Source organism: Myotis myotis, unplaced genomic scaffold (assembly GCF_014108235.1).
Source record: "Myotis myotis isolate mMyoMyo1 unplaced genomic scaffold, mMyoMyo1.p scaffold_m19_p_9, whole genome shotgun sequence".
In the NCBI taxonomy this organism is placed as follows: domain Eukaryota; kingdom Metazoa; phylum Chordata; class Mammalia; order Chiroptera; family Vespertilionidae; genus Myotis; species Myotis myotis.
The window spans coordinates 58,480,494-58,495,737 of NW_023416401.1; the positions used below are offsets into that span (position 1 = coordinate 58,480,494).

The 15,244-nt window shown below is 42.1% G+C and overlaps 1 protein-coding gene across 7 annotated transcripts in view; it reads left to right on the top strand.

Moving 5' to 3' along the window:
- The window catches only part of LOC118662961 (ubiquinol-cytochrome-c reductase complex assembly factor 1), a 114,499-nt gene that overhangs the window by 58,725 nt on the left and 40,530 nt on the right, over nt 1-15,244 (top strand). For all 7 annotated transcript variants that reach the window (XM_036322113.1, XM_036322115.1, XM_036322114.1 and 4 more), the window contains one exon: nt 13,972-14,080. In XM_036322113.1, coding sequence (XP_036178006.1) covers nt 13,972-14,080 — 109 coding nt within the window. The remainder of the gene's footprint in view (nt 1-13,971; nt 14,081-15,244) is intronic.

Consider the following 15,244-nt stretch of genomic DNA (forward strand, 5'->3'; position numbering starts at 1 on the left):
GATAGGGCTCTGTGGGAGTAGAGGGGTACATAATTTAGTTGGGGGTGTGGGTCAGTCAGGGAGGTCATCACTGATTGATGACTAGAAGTTAGCAAGTCAAAGAGTAGATGACAAAGCATTCCAGGCAGAGAGACCTAGTGGTTTTCGATCTTTTTACCAGCAGAGTTGTGTGTGTTTTTTTAGTGAAGTTTTATGCTCAGCCACAATGTTTGAATAGATCAAAGAATTGCTACTTGGGCTAAAGAAGTGGGAATGATCTGCTCACTTCAGGTCTTTACAACATGCCCTTACATACCTCCATGGAAACTCTGAACATAGTTTAAAAACCAGAAATCTAGCCCTGGCCAGTGTTTCTTAGGGGTTTGAACGTTGTCCCGCTCACCCTAGTGTTGCAGGTTCGATTCTTGGTCAAGGGCATGTACCTGGGTTGCATGTTCAATCTGGCCTCCGTTGGGTGCATAGGGGAGGCAACCGATCTATGTGTGTCTCTCACATCAATGTTTCTCTCTCTTTTATCCTCCCTCCCACTCTCTCTAAAAATCAATGGAAAAAATATCCTTGGATGAGGATTAGCAAAAATACAACCCCAAAACAAAACAAAAAACACACACACCATCGATCTAGTCCAGATACCCCATTTTACAAATGAGAAGACAATTTGGGAAATTTTAAGGGATTTGTCTCAGTCCTCATTACCAGTAATGAAGGATCCAAACTCAAATCCAAAGTTATGTGAACTGCTTCTTCTGCAACACTGCTTCCTGCTGGAGTGTCCCTTTTAGTGGTCATGGGGACGATGAGGGGTTCTTCCTCTGAATAAGAACAGCATAGCACCGACCATCAACTATATAAAAGTGTGTTTCTTGGCACTTACTATCTGTGTCCTAGGCGAGGCAACAAATAAACCTGAAAATAGTACAGGGTGATAAGTGCATTCAGCAGACATACAGATCTTATGGGAGCACAGGGGGAAGGGGGCTTCCTGGGGATGGTCAAGGAAAGCAGTTACAGTGGCCTCTGGGGGCTGTAACCAGAGAACATGTGTCTTAAGGCGTTATTATTAAGAGGAGGAGAAGTAATTTTAAACTATTTTTTAAGATGTTTCAATTGAAAAAAAAATGGATGAGAGGATGATCGCTGCAGAATGGGGGGCATTTTGTTATTTTTTTATTTTAAGGTGGGGAAACACTGAAATGTTTTTATAAGCCTAGAGGAAGAAACCTTTGGGAAGGAAGAGAAGTAAAGTGTGGGGGTGGGAAGGGGTTGGAAAACAGTCTCAGTCCAGCCAGAGAACTGCCCTGGCAGACACTCCTGGCCTTTGCAAGAGGGCTCTTTAAAACCATCACTGCAGTTTTGATGTAGCTGTAGGGCTTTCAAGCTCATGCTGGATTCCAGCAGCTCCAGACCTGCTATATATGGTGAGCCCTGGCCATGTGCACACCTTTTTCTCCCTCCTGCCTGCAGCCAGAGTCACTCTGTTCAAACACTCACACATGTAGCTTTTAGCACAAACCAAAGATCTATGCAGCATCATTTTACTAACATTGCATAACCTGTGAACACTGGTACCTGCTACCCATAAGCTTGTTCTTTATAGTGGATTTGACAGGCAGGCCTTAGGCCAGGTGTAGCTTTTGGAGGAGGCTCACTGTCAGGTGAGATGACTTCAGGAAGTGCCCCACCCCACTTGTCTGTTTGCCCACCAACTGTCCCTCTGGCCTCTATGTTCCCCACATAAAGGTTAGGCTTCGTGGAGAGGGAGTTTAGGAAACCAGGTGGAGATAGCCATGTACACAGCCCTGGGAAAGAGTCAGCATGCCAGTTCACAAATAAATAAACTCATTCATTAGCACATTGCTGAGACTTGAGTGTGGCCATGTAGGCTCTGCTTTCTTGGCTTTAGGTGGTGGCAGAGTACAGGAAACAAACTACACGAAAGTCCCCTTTGGGATTCCTTCGTAACAGCCAGAGTGACAAACCTGCCTGAGTGCCCACTAGTCTTTATTTAATTCAAATCAAATCTGCTCTGAGCAGCGTATAAACTACCATGAGGGAGAAACAAGGCCAAAACACAACTGGCATTGTCAGAGGCCCAAGCAGAGCAAGCGAGACAGGATGCTCTGAGCTGCCAGGACATGGCAGGAGGTCAGCCTCAGGAATAACAAGAATTCTTTTCTCCCAGATTTAGGCAGAGAGGAGGAAAGCATGGCTAGGAAAGTCTCGTTTCTTTGAACTCTGCAGGCAATGTTGTCTTCCTCCTTGTTTGATCCAGCAGGAAGGGGCTCTTGGACCTGTGCTGTCACAAAATGGGGGAAACAGCCAATGCTGACACTGCTGGGAGATACTGTGGTTTTGGGGGAGAGAGGGGGCAGGGAAGCTAAGACTTCATTCCAACTGCTCTCTTCACCACTGTGCAACCTTGTTACTTAACCTCCTCAGAGGATCAGTTTTGTCTAGACAGGTGGTTAGGTAGATTGAAAGACATAGTGAATGCAAAAGCATCTTGCAGTGACAAATCTCATATTAGAGGACTTAATAAGTTATTTGCCACAAGACAGATTTATATCTTAGCCCTTTATATTTTGATTTTCCTGGTCAGTTAAGACTAACCTTTTCTTTTCTCATCTCTGTGCTTGCCTTTTAGAGATATTAGGGAGAGATTGGATTAGGGCTTGAACACTCCTTTTTTTCTTTGCTAGCTGGATTATTTGCTTTCCTTATATGTAAAAGAGATCAGTATTATTTATGAGCCACTGGAATCACTGAGAGATAGGGATAGTACTGTGAAGCTTGAAACCTCAATAATAAATTTTAGGTTTAAGAACATTATCAAGCTTGGATGGGCAACTGGAATTGTTCCTAGACAGAGAATAATAGTTCATGCACAGATTAAATCTATACTCAGGTGCTTAGTAAATACTTGATAAGTGAATGACTAAGTTAATTAATGCAAGAATTTTTTTAAATTATCAGATTGTCTTTCTATTTTGTTTTGTTTTTTAAATATGTTTTTGTTTATTTCAGAGGGAGGGAGGGAGGGATAGAAACATCCATCATGAGAGAAAATCATTGATCAGCTGCCTCCTGCATGCCCTATACTGGGGATCGAGCCCACAACCCAGGCATGTGTCCTAACTGGGAATTGAATGCTGACCTCATGATTCATAGGTCGATACTCAGCCACCACGCCACACCAGCCGGGCTCTTTCTGTTTTTTAAACATTCAGTCTTTTATTATTTTAATATACTTCTTCTAGGTAATCAGTTTTCATTTTAAAATATTTTTGTTGTCCTGCCCAGCCGGCATGACTCAGTGGTTGAGCATCAACCTATGAACTAGGAGGTCATGGTTCAATTCTTGGTCAGGGCACATGCCCGGGTTGTAGGCTCAATCCCCAGTGTGAGGCATGCAGGAGGCAGCTGATCAATGATTCTCTCTCTCATCATTGGTGTTTCTATCTCTCTCTCCCTCTCCCTTTCTCTCTGAAATCAATCAAATATATTTAAAAAAATATTTTTGTTGTCCTAATCTAGATGGTCTCTTTTTAAAAATATTTTTATAAATAGACTATATGTTTAGAGCAGTTTTAGGTTCACAGCAAAACTGAGTAGACGATTGTCTCTTTTAAAGTTTATTTAGCATTCTTAAGGGCAATTTTTATTATATTTTAACATGAAAGTTTTCCCTCCCTCCTTACCTCTTCCTTCCAGAACAGCTCTGAAATTATGAAATTGAATCAGGAGCAAAATGTAATTTGACATGTCAACATTTAATTAAGCATTTATTATGAGAAATGTATCCATGATGTGTATTGGAGTAGAGCTTTTCTGTTCTTTTCTTTAAACCTAGTATTCTCACTTGTTGTAGAGTAGTTTACTTAATGACTCAAACACTATTGTTGTTTAGTTAGAGCCTGTGACAAGTTTTGTTTTGCAGTGGATACCAGGAGTGATCATCACATCCTTTTTTGTTTTTGTTTACCATTTTGAATTTGTTTCACTCATTTTCTTTTCACTTTCTAACATACTTTAACATCTTCTGGATGATCCAGGAGGTCCTGGTACTTTTACTGATTTTTGGCAGGCTGTCTTCTTTGAATTGCACTGGGTAGGTTTACCTTCCCTGTATTAATAGTACAACCTGAGTTGTACTATTTTTTGAGTCTGTTTTAAATAAATTTTTAGTTTCTTTTTTTCCTGTTAGGCTGCCAGGAGTTACTTTTTGTTGTTGTAATTATGCTTGTCTCAAGTTAGCCAGTCTTTTTCCCCCTTCCGATATGCTATTTCTAATGTGACGCTAGTTTTAAAACTTAAATCACTGCCCTTGTGAGGATTAAATGAAAAAATAGAGGAAATGGAATCTGGAGGGTTTCTTCTAGTTATTAAAGAAGGCAGACAAACAATAAGACTCTGGGACCAGATGACCAGGATTTAGATCTCCTTTGATACTTACTAGGCTTATAACTCTGGGCAAGTTACTTCTCTACGACTCAGTTTCCTCATCTGTAAGATGGAGACAAGAAGAATACCAGTCTAGTAGAGTTGTTATAAGGATTCAATGAAATAATGCTTCTCTATCACAGCACAGTGCCTGGTGCATAGTTGTGTTAGCTGTTAATTATATTTATTTTTGCTATTAAGGATTTTTTTCTTCCGATTTCTTCGTCATTTTTAGAATAGGAAAAATTGCCAGATAAGTTGAATTCAGTCTCGATCAGATGTTATCCTAACAATTACTATGTCAGTTAGTGGAAATCTATTATCTCTGGGATCTAAAAAATAGTTTCACTGGGGTGACTGTGGTATTTGTGGTTGAAACAGAGTTAGAGTTGCGATTTCTTCACCTTCATCTTTTTGTAGCAGATTAAGTATTTTCTCAACATAAGAACAGTGTGTGTAGAATGGCTGTCACTATGAGAAATGGGGAAAAAAGAGGCTACCATTTATATAAAAAGAATACATGTTCATGTACGTTGGTGGGTTATATGTGGAAGGATTCCTAAGAAACTACTTACTATGGTTGCCTTAGGGCAGCGATGGCGAACGTTTTGAGCTTGGCGTGTCAGCATTTTGAAAAACCCTAACTTAACTCTGGTGCCGTGTCACATATAGAAATTTTTTGATATTTGCAACCATATTAAAACAAATATTTATATTTTTGATATTTATTTCATATACTTAAATGCCATTTAACAAAGAAAAATCAACCAAAAAAATGAGTTCGCGTGTCACCTCTGACACGCGTGTCATAGGTTCGCCATCACTGGTTTAGGGAGAGGAACAGGGAGGGTTGCTGCGGGATGTGGGCAGGAAGGAGACTTAGTTTCTGTTACCATGTGCAAGTATTACTTATTCAAAGCAGTTAGTAGAGAAAGAAAGGAATAGACTGAATGTGTAAGCTATAAGGTCAGGTGACCTAAGAATTGGCCTTTGGCTGCTTGGTCTGGACATTCCAGGCATCTGACTGTCTAATTTGTGGGCTCTGCCTTGTGCTGTGCTTTTTCCTTGAAGAGGAAAACACAGAAGTTCTTCACAACAGGACTACATTCTGTCCTTAACTACCTAGAGAATTTGATTCACAAACCCAGGGGGAAAATTAGTTTAGCTTTTAATTAGCTGAATATGGTGCTGGTGAATGGACAGCCCTGTGGATTATTAGTATCTTATTTTCCCCGTTTGAACTGATGGGAATCTTCATTAGACTTCCTGTTGATGAGAAGACTGATTCTTTGTTTTGATTTTATAACTTTAGTTACGTGTGATGAAATTTGCCATAGAGCTTTATATTTGAAAGTGTTTTACATCAATTAAGTGTCTATTGAACTAATCAGGCACAATGTTTACAGAATAATTTGAATTTGCCCTCCTTTTATTTAGCAGTTTGAATCCATACTGTGTTTTCTAAACTGTTAGTATCAGCAAAAATAGATACAGGTTATAACAAATTTTGCTGGTTGTGTAGCTCTTATATTTCTGGATCAGACTATTCTGAATACCATAGTTCTGTTCAAGTAAGCATAAATTTGTCATTTTTCCAGCCCTGGTGATATTAATGTTTGATTACAGGGTTGAGGCTGGGGAGAAAGGGTTAACTTCTCAGAGACTCATCTGCTATCAGTGCCAAGGTGCTAATGTTATTATACTCCTTCTTCCTGGCTCTCCATTGTCTACTGAGTAAAGTCCAGACTTTTTTAGCATGGCATTTCAAAGCCTTTTATGACCTCTCTGGCACATTTTTCTGTTTCCTATACCTGCCCTACCACAAAAGCATTGTTTCTTTACATGTGTTGAGCTCTTCCATTGCTCTGCTCATAATGTTCCATCTGCTGGAAATTCTCTTTATTTATTTTTTGTCTCTATCTATCCAACTTCAGCTCATCTTTCCAAATCCCATGAAGCTTTCTCTGATCCCACTCAGCCAAAAGTAATCCTCTCAAACTCAATTGCGCTTTGTACTTTTTTTGGGATACTTACAACATTCTCTTTTAGGACTCTTTGTATATATGGTGGATTTTGTCTCCCTGGGGAAACTAACTGCTATCTGGAAGATGGGCTTTTTTTTTAACCATCACTCTGATAATCCCCATATATATTCCCTCACACAGTAGGAACTCAATTTATGTTCGAGTGAATTGTGCGAGGGCAATCTTGAAAGTGTCTTCAATTTGCTTGATCTTTCCTACCCAGATGACCATTTGAGCCTACCTGTTATCTGTAATGGCTATAGAACAAACAACTCTGAAACAAAAAAAAACATTTCACCCCATGTTAATATAGTTAGTAAGTTTATGGTCTGAGAAAATCCGTGCCTTTTAAACCTCAGAGGGCAGGTGTATTAACAAACTACAGAATTTTCAAATAAACGAAGAATTCCATTACCTCACTATTGCTGTTGATGAATTGGCCTCTGACGACACTCAAGCATCAAAACACACAGCTCTTTTCAGGTGAGAGGCTGACATGAGTGATTTGATTAGCTTTAAGAAAAAATCTTATGAAAAGGACTGAATTTTCCCCAGTTTGTTTCTGCCTTGGAATATGCCCTATATCATATAAAGTGGCCAAATCTTTTTCCATGACCTGTTTTTATTGTCACAAAGTGTTATTTCTTAGTTACAAGTTGGGTTCAGAGGTGCAACTTTAGAATCATAGCATCAGCAATTCCCAAGGTTGGAAGAGACATTAAAGACCAGGTAGTCACGTGGCTGAGTTCCCACAAAATATGTATTCACCCTTCAAAAATCAGCAGTTCTCTATTTTTTGAGGTTATTCATTCCATTATTTGAATTTTCAGAAACTCCCCTGTTAGAAAGTTCTACTTTCAATATTCAATGCTGAGTAATTCTTTCTCTTTCTGTGGCCCTCCCATTGGTTCTGATTCTAACTCTTGAGCAGTCTAATTACTGTTCTGCAATATTAAGGCAACTCTCCTGGTTTTTTTCCAGGTTAAATATCTTCTGATCTTTCATCTCTTCCTTTTGTCTCTTAAAAATATAATGTTCAGCCCTAGCTGGTTTGGCTCAGTGGATAGAGTGTCGGCCTGTGGACTGAAGGGTCCCAGATCCTATCTAATAAAAGAGAAACATGGTAATTAGTGTACGTCCACTACCCTTCCCATTGGCTAATCAGGGCGATATGCAAATTAACTGCCAGCCAAGATGGCGGCCGGCAGCCAGGCAGCTTAAAGCGAACATGAGGCTTGCTTGCTTCAGTGATGGAGGACTCCAACGTTCCCTGCCTGCCGCTGCGGCCTCTGAGCTGCAACTCTAAGCAACTATGTTACAAATACAGAAGCTAAACAAAACCCCAGAAACCTGCTTTAGTCGGCCGGGCTTCAGCCAGCAGGATCGCAACATTGTTTCAAATACAGAAGGTAAACAAAGGCCAGAAACCTGCTTTCAGCAGCGGAGGCCTAAGAGCTGGAGCCAAGCCTCAGAGCTAAAGCTGGCCCAGAATAAAAAAGAAAAGAAAAACAGGAGCGGTTGGGAGCTTCATTCACCCGCCAGCCTGAAAACAGCGCTCAGCCCCTCACCCAGACTGGCCAGGCACCCCAGTGGGGACCCCCCACCCTGAAGGGTGTGTGACCAGCTGCAAACAGCCATCATCCCCTCATCCAGGCTGGCCAGGCACCCCAGTGGGGACCCCCAACCTGATCCAGGACACCCTTCAGGGCAAACCATCTGGCCCCCACCCGTGCACCAGGCCTCTATCCTATGTAGTAAAAGGGTAATATGCCTCCCAGCACCGGGATCAGTGGAGCCGCGAGGCCTCCTGGCACCGGGATCAGCGTGACAGGGGGCAACGCCCAAACCCTCTGATCACCCTGCGGCTCTGTGTGTGACAGGGGGCGGGGCCACAACCTCCCTATCCTCCCTGCTCTGTTCGTGACAGGGGAAGGCGCCCCAACCCCCTGATCAGCCCTGCTCTGTACCTGATAAGGGGGAGCTCCCCAACCCCCTGATCGGCCCTGTTCTGTGTGTGACAGGGTGCAGCACCCCAACCCCCCCCCCCCCCCATGGGCCCTGCTCTGTGTGTGACGGGGTAGAGCCATAACCTCCCCATTGACCCTGCCCTGAGTGTGACAGTGGCGGCGCCCCAACCCCCTGATCGGCCCTGCTCTGTGCGTGACGGGGCAGCGTCCCAACCCCCTGATGGGCCCTGCTCTGTGCATGACGGGGGAGCTCCCCAACCCCCTGATCGATCCTGCTCTGTGCCTGACATGGTATGGAGCCCCAACCCCCCTGATGGGCCCTGCTCTGCAAGTGACAGGGGGCAGTGCCCCAACCCCCTGATTGACCCTGCTCTGTGCGTGACGGGGTGGCGCCGCAACCTGCCCATCGACCCTGCCTTGAGTGTGACAGGGGGCGGTGCCCCAACCCCCCAATTGGCCCTACCCTGAGCGTGACTGAGGGTGGCATCGCAACCTCCCGATCTGCCCTGCTTTGTGCATGACAGGGGTGGCGCCCCAACTCCCCAGTCAGCCCTGCTCTGAGCCCGACCTGGGGCTGCACCTAGGGATTAGGCCTGCCCGCTGCCACCTGGGAGCAGGCCTAAGCCAGCAGGTCGTTATCTCCCGAGGGGTCCCAGACTGCGAGAGGGCACTGGCCGGGCTGAGGGATCCCCCCTCCCCCCCCCCCGAGTGCACAAATTTTTGTGCACCGGGCCTCTAGTATATATATAATGTTCAAACTATTGACAGAATTCCTATTAGAATCTGATCTGTGCTGAATAGGAAATCTTACTTTACACATTGAAGATACTATATTTCCATTACTGTATCTAAAATCACAATAATTTGGGGAGCAACTTCCTCTTGATTCCCTTAAAACATATACTATTACTCAAGCCTGTAAGACTTTTGTTTTTGTTAATCCTCACCTGACGATATTTTTTCCATTGATTTTTAGAGAGAGTGGGAAAGGAGGGGGGGAGAGAGAGAGAGCGAAAGAAAAAGAGAAACATCGATGTGAGAGAGACACTGATTAATAGCCTCCCGCAGGCGCCCCCACTGGGGCCAGGGATTGAACCTGCAGCCCAGACATGTGCCCTTGACCAGGAATCATATATGCAACCCTTTGGTGTGTGGGCCAGTGCTCTCACCACTGAGAAACACTGGCCAGGGCTACAGTTGTTCTTTTAGGCCAAGTTACAGAACCTTAGATTTATTCTTGTTCAAATTCATTCCGTTAGATTCAGCTCCTTGAAACAGCTTGTTGAAGTATTTTTGGTTCATTGTTGGGTCATCAAGCATATTTGTCTTCCTACCCATCTTCTTGTCCTCTGCAAATTGATAAGTATGTTTGCTTTTCTCCATCTTAGTTACTAAAGGAAATGTTGAGGTAGGCAGGATGGGATCATTCCATTGTACCGTGCTATTGCTAGTAGATTTTATTGGGCAGGACTAATTGTTTATGGAGGTAGATTTGTCAATTTAAACTGAATATTCCATATTTATAGCGGGAATTATCTTTTAGGGAATTTGTCCTGTTGTAACTGCTTAGTAACTAATGGGAGATTATAGAAATAAGTATAAGTATGGTCATGAGAATGAGATGAGGAACTAGCTTGGAAAGTTGATAACCCTGTTTATATTCTTTGTTTGTTTTGTTAATCCTCACCTGAGGATATTTTTTCATTGATTTTTAAAAATATATATTTTATTGATATTTTACAGAGAGGAAGGGAGAAGGATAGAGAGTTAGAAACATCAATGAGAGAGAAACATCAATCAGCTGCCTCCTGCGTACTCCCTACTGGGAATGTGTCTGCAACCAAGGTACTTGCCCTTGACTGGAATCAAACCTGGGACCCTTGAGTCCGCAGGCTGATGCTCTATCCACTGAGCCAAACCAGTTAGGGCTCTATTAATTTTTTAGAGAGAGTGGAAGGGAGAAGGAGGAGGAGGGAGAGAAGGAGAGAAAGAGAGAGTGGGGGGGGGGGGGAGAGAGAAATATCAATGTGGGAGAGACACATTGATTGGTTGCCTCCTGTACAGAAGAATCAAGCCTGCAACCGAGGTGCGTGCCCTTCAGTCTGCAAGCCAACTCTGTATCCACTGAGCCAAACTGGCTAGGTCCTGTTTATATTCTTTTTTTTTTTAATTAAATCTTTATTGTTCAGATTATTACATTTGTTCCTCTTTTTCCCCCCCCATAACTCCCCTCCTCCCAGTTCCTGCCCCACCCTCTGCCCTCACTCCCCACCCACTGTCCTCATCCATACGTGCACGATTTTTGTCCAGTCTCTTCCTGCATCTCCCACACCCCTTTCCCCCCCAAGAATAGTCAGTCCATTCCCTTTCTATGTCCCTGATTCTATTATGATCACCAGATTATTTATTCACTTGATTCTTAGATTCACTTGTTGATAGATGCATGTTTGTTGTTCATAATTTATATCTTTACCTTTTTCTTCTTCTTCCTCTTCTTAAAGGATACCTTTCAGCATTTCATATAATACTGGTTTGGTGGTGATGAACTCCTTTAGCTTTTCCTTATCTGTGAAGCTCATTATCTGACCTTCAATTCTGAATGATAGCTTTGCTGGATAAAGTAATCTTGGTTGTAGGTTCTTGGCATTCATCACTTTGAATATTTCTTGCCACTCCCTTCTGGCCTGCAAAGTTTCTGTTGAGAAATCAGCTGACAGTCGTATGGGTACTCCCTTGTAGGTAACTGAGTTTCTTTCTCTTGCTGCTTTTAAGATTCTCTGTCTTTTGCTCTTGGCATTTTAATTATGATGTGTCTTGGTGTGGTCCTCTTTGGATTCCTTTTGTTTGGGGTTCTCTGTGCTTCTTGGACCTGTAAGTCTATTTCTTTCACCAGGTGAGGGAAGTTTTCTGTCATTATTTCTTCAAATAGGTTTTCAATATCTTGCTCTCTCTCATCTTCTGGCACCCCTATAATTCTGATGTTGGTTCGCTTGAAGCTGTCCCAGAGGCTCCTTACACTATCTTCGTATTTTCGGATTCTTTTTTCATTTTGCTTTTCTGGTTGGGTATTTTTTGCTTCCTCGCATTTCAAATCTTTGCCTTGATTCTTGCGCTCCTCTGGTCTGCTGTTGGGAGTCTGTATAGTATTCGTTATTTCAGTCCCTGTATGCTTAATTTCTAGTTGGTTCTTTATCATAACATCGAGGGTCTCATTAGATTTCTTGAGGATCTCACTACATTTATCGACGGCTTCTAGACAGTTCTTAAGAGACCTTAAAAGTGTGGTTCTGAACTCAATATCCTCCATTGACAGTTTTGTCCTGTTTCTTTGTCTCCGCATTTTTTATGCTTTCTTGGTGCACCCCCTAGTGGTCTTTGTGAGCAGTCTTGTTGTAGTTAAGCCTTGATTGTTGTCGGCAATACCGGGGGTGATTTGACCTCCAGGCTAACTGGCTATGAGAGTCCGCTGTGTCTGCAGTGGGAGAGCTTCTGTGCTGGATCTCTAGGGCGGTGCTAATCTAGCGTTTGCCTGAGGCTATCTGGCAAATGGCTCTGCGCAGGGCTTGGGCGGGGCGGGTCCCCGGGGATCTACAGGGCGGCTGGAGCTAGCAGTTATGGCTGCTCTCAGTTCCGTCCCTAGGGGCTCTGCCTCACAGAGTCCCAGCAACCGCTGCAAACCTCGGAGAGAAAGCTGCCTTCGAGTTCCGACCGAAGCCAGACAGTCCCGCTTCTCCCGTTTGAGTCTGGATCCCTAGAGACTCACCCGGATCTGTAGCTCAGAGTCTGAAACTCCCTCCTGATTGAAAACAACAACCGCGCCCTCCGCCTCCAGCCCGCTCCGCGTGCACTCCGCACCTTAGTATTTCACTTCAGCACTGCGCCTCCTCTGAGTCTGGGTATGATATTCTCTTTCCTCCTAGTTGTAGAATTTCCACTCAGCCAGCCTTCCTGTGGTTCTGGATGATGTCCGTTCCATCTTTTAGTTGTTTTTTGAAGTGGTTGTTCGAGGCAGCAATCTCCGGCGTTAACCTATGCCGCCATCTTGGTTTCTCCTGTTTATATTCTTATATATCATGAAATATAATGTTGTATTTATTAATTAAAAAATATAATTCTTACATTCTTATGTAAGGTCTTAAGCAGGGAGAGCCCTCTTGGTTGATGAAAGGCAATGTTGTATAGGGGAAAGAGCCCTAAACTTGGCCCTGAATTTATCTATTTATTTATTCAGCAAACATATATCAAATGCCTACTAAAGCCCTGGAAATACAGTGATTAAAAAAAACACACCAGACTTGATCTTTGCTTTCAATGGAGTTTACATTCTAATGGGGCAAACAATTTTATAATTACAGATGAAATAATAATATTTTCTGTGACTTATATTCTGTACAAATGCTGTCCAACAGAAATAAAATGCAAGCCACATATTTAATTTAAAAGTAGCTCCATTTAAAAAAGTAAAAAAATGAACTTAATTTTAATAGTAGGTTTTATTGAACTCAATATATCTGAAATAACATTTCAACATGTAGGCAATGTAAAAGTTTTAAGATATTTATATTCTTTTTCTTGAATTAAATCTTTGAAATCTTAAACTTATACCACATCTCAATTTGCATTAGCCACATTTAAAGTGTTTAAATAGCCACATGTAGCTAGTGGCTTCCATATTGGACAGCACAGTACTTTACCCACCTTTACAGACTACTCTGTGGCTGGGCAAATTACTTGCCTTCTGTAGGACTCCAGTTTTCATCAGTAATGAAGGATTCAGACTTATCTTCTACAATTAAGAAAGGTTCCTTCCATTTGTGAGGGTTCCTTCTGAGTTGCTCTAAATAATCTATATCTTTTTTTAAATATATATTTTTAGTTATTTCAGAGAGAAAGGGAGAAGAGAGGAACATCAATGATGAGAGAGAATTATTGATCAGCTGCCTCCTGCATGCCCCATACTGGGGATTGAGCCTGCAACCTGGGCATGTGCCCTGACGGGGAATCGAACCGTGATCTGGTTCATAGGTCAACGCTCAACCATTGAGCCATGTCAGTCGGGCAGTAATCTATATCTTGATCTGGATGGTGCTTATGTGGGTGTATATAACATGTAAAAATTCATTAAGTTGTACACTTAAGATTTTGTACTTTATGGTATCTATATTATACCTCAGTAAAAGTTTTTTTAAAATCACTTCCAGTTTTTTTAAAAATATATTTTATTGATTTTTTACAGAGAGGAAGGGAGAGGGATAGAGAGTTAGAAACATCGATGAGAGAGAAACATTGATCAGCTGCCTCCTGCACACTCCCCATCGGGGATGTGCTCGTAACCAAGGTACATGCCCTTGACCGGAATCGAACCTGGGATCCTTGAGTCCGCAGGCCGATGCTCTATCCACTGAGCCAAACCGGTTAGGGCCCAGTTTTTTTTATTCTGTGCTCTGCTGAAATCACTCAGATGAACTGACCTTCAAGGGAAATGTGTGATGTGAAAAATGGAAACAGCCAGTGACTCTTTATCTCTTCTTCCCACCCAGGATGTGTCTAGTCCGAATGAAGCAGGAAGGCCGGACTGGGAAATACATGTGTCGTATCATAGTTCATTTTATGTGGGAAGATGTTGAGCAGCGTGGCAGAGTGATGGGGGTAAGTGAGTGCTGTTAGATTCTGGTCCTGAAAAACTCCAATGAGGGATTGAGTTGAAGTTTTATCTATTTTATTTTTCATTACAGGTTTACATTCAATATTATTTTGTATTAGTTTCCAGTGTACAACATAGTGGTAGACGATCATACACTTTACAAAGTGGTCTTCCCGATATTTCAAGTACCCACCTGGCACCATACATAGTTATTACAGTATTATTGAGTGTATTTCCTATGCTGTACTTTACATCCCCATGATTAATTTGTAACTTCCAATTTGTACTTCTTAATTCCATCACCATTTTCATCCATTCCCTCAACCTCCTTCCCCTCTGGCAACCATCAGTCTGTTCTCTGTATCTATAGGTCTGTTTCTATTTTGTTTATTTTATTATTTAGATTCCACACATAAATGGAATCCTATGCTATTTGCCTTTCTCTGTCTGACTTATTTCACTTAGCATAATACCCTCTAGGTCTAGCCATCTCATCACAAATGGTAAAATTTTATTCTTTCTTTATATCTCTGCCTAATACCCCTTTGCATATGTTTACCACACCTTTTCTATCCATTTGTCTATTTTGGGACACTTTGTTGCTTCCATATCTTGGCTATTGTAAATAACGCTGTAATGAACATAGGGATGCATATATTCTTTTGAATTAGTGTTTTGGGTTTCTTCAGAGATATATATACCCAGAAGTGGAATCGCTGGGTCATAAATCAGTTCCATTTTTAATTTTTTGAGGAACCTCCATACTGTTTTCCACAGTGGTTGCACCAGTCTGCATTCCCACCAACAGCGCATGAGGTTTCACTTTTCTCCATATCCTCACCAACAGTTGTTGTTTGTTGGTTTATGGATGATAGCCATTCTGACAGATTTGAGGTACTATCTCATTATGGTTTTAATGTGTATGGGTTAATACAGTTTTCTTTCATTACAGAGCAGAGCTCTCCCTGTAGATTGAGAAGTTAACTAAGTTTATAGATGTATTATAAAAGTCATACATGTTCATTGAATAACATAATTAGTGACATTGAACATCTTTTCATATATCTATTGGCCATCTGTTATGTCCTCTTTGGAGAAGTATCTATTCTGGTCCTCTGCCTACTTTTTTAATTGGATTATTTGGGGGGTTTTTTGGTGTTGAGTTATAT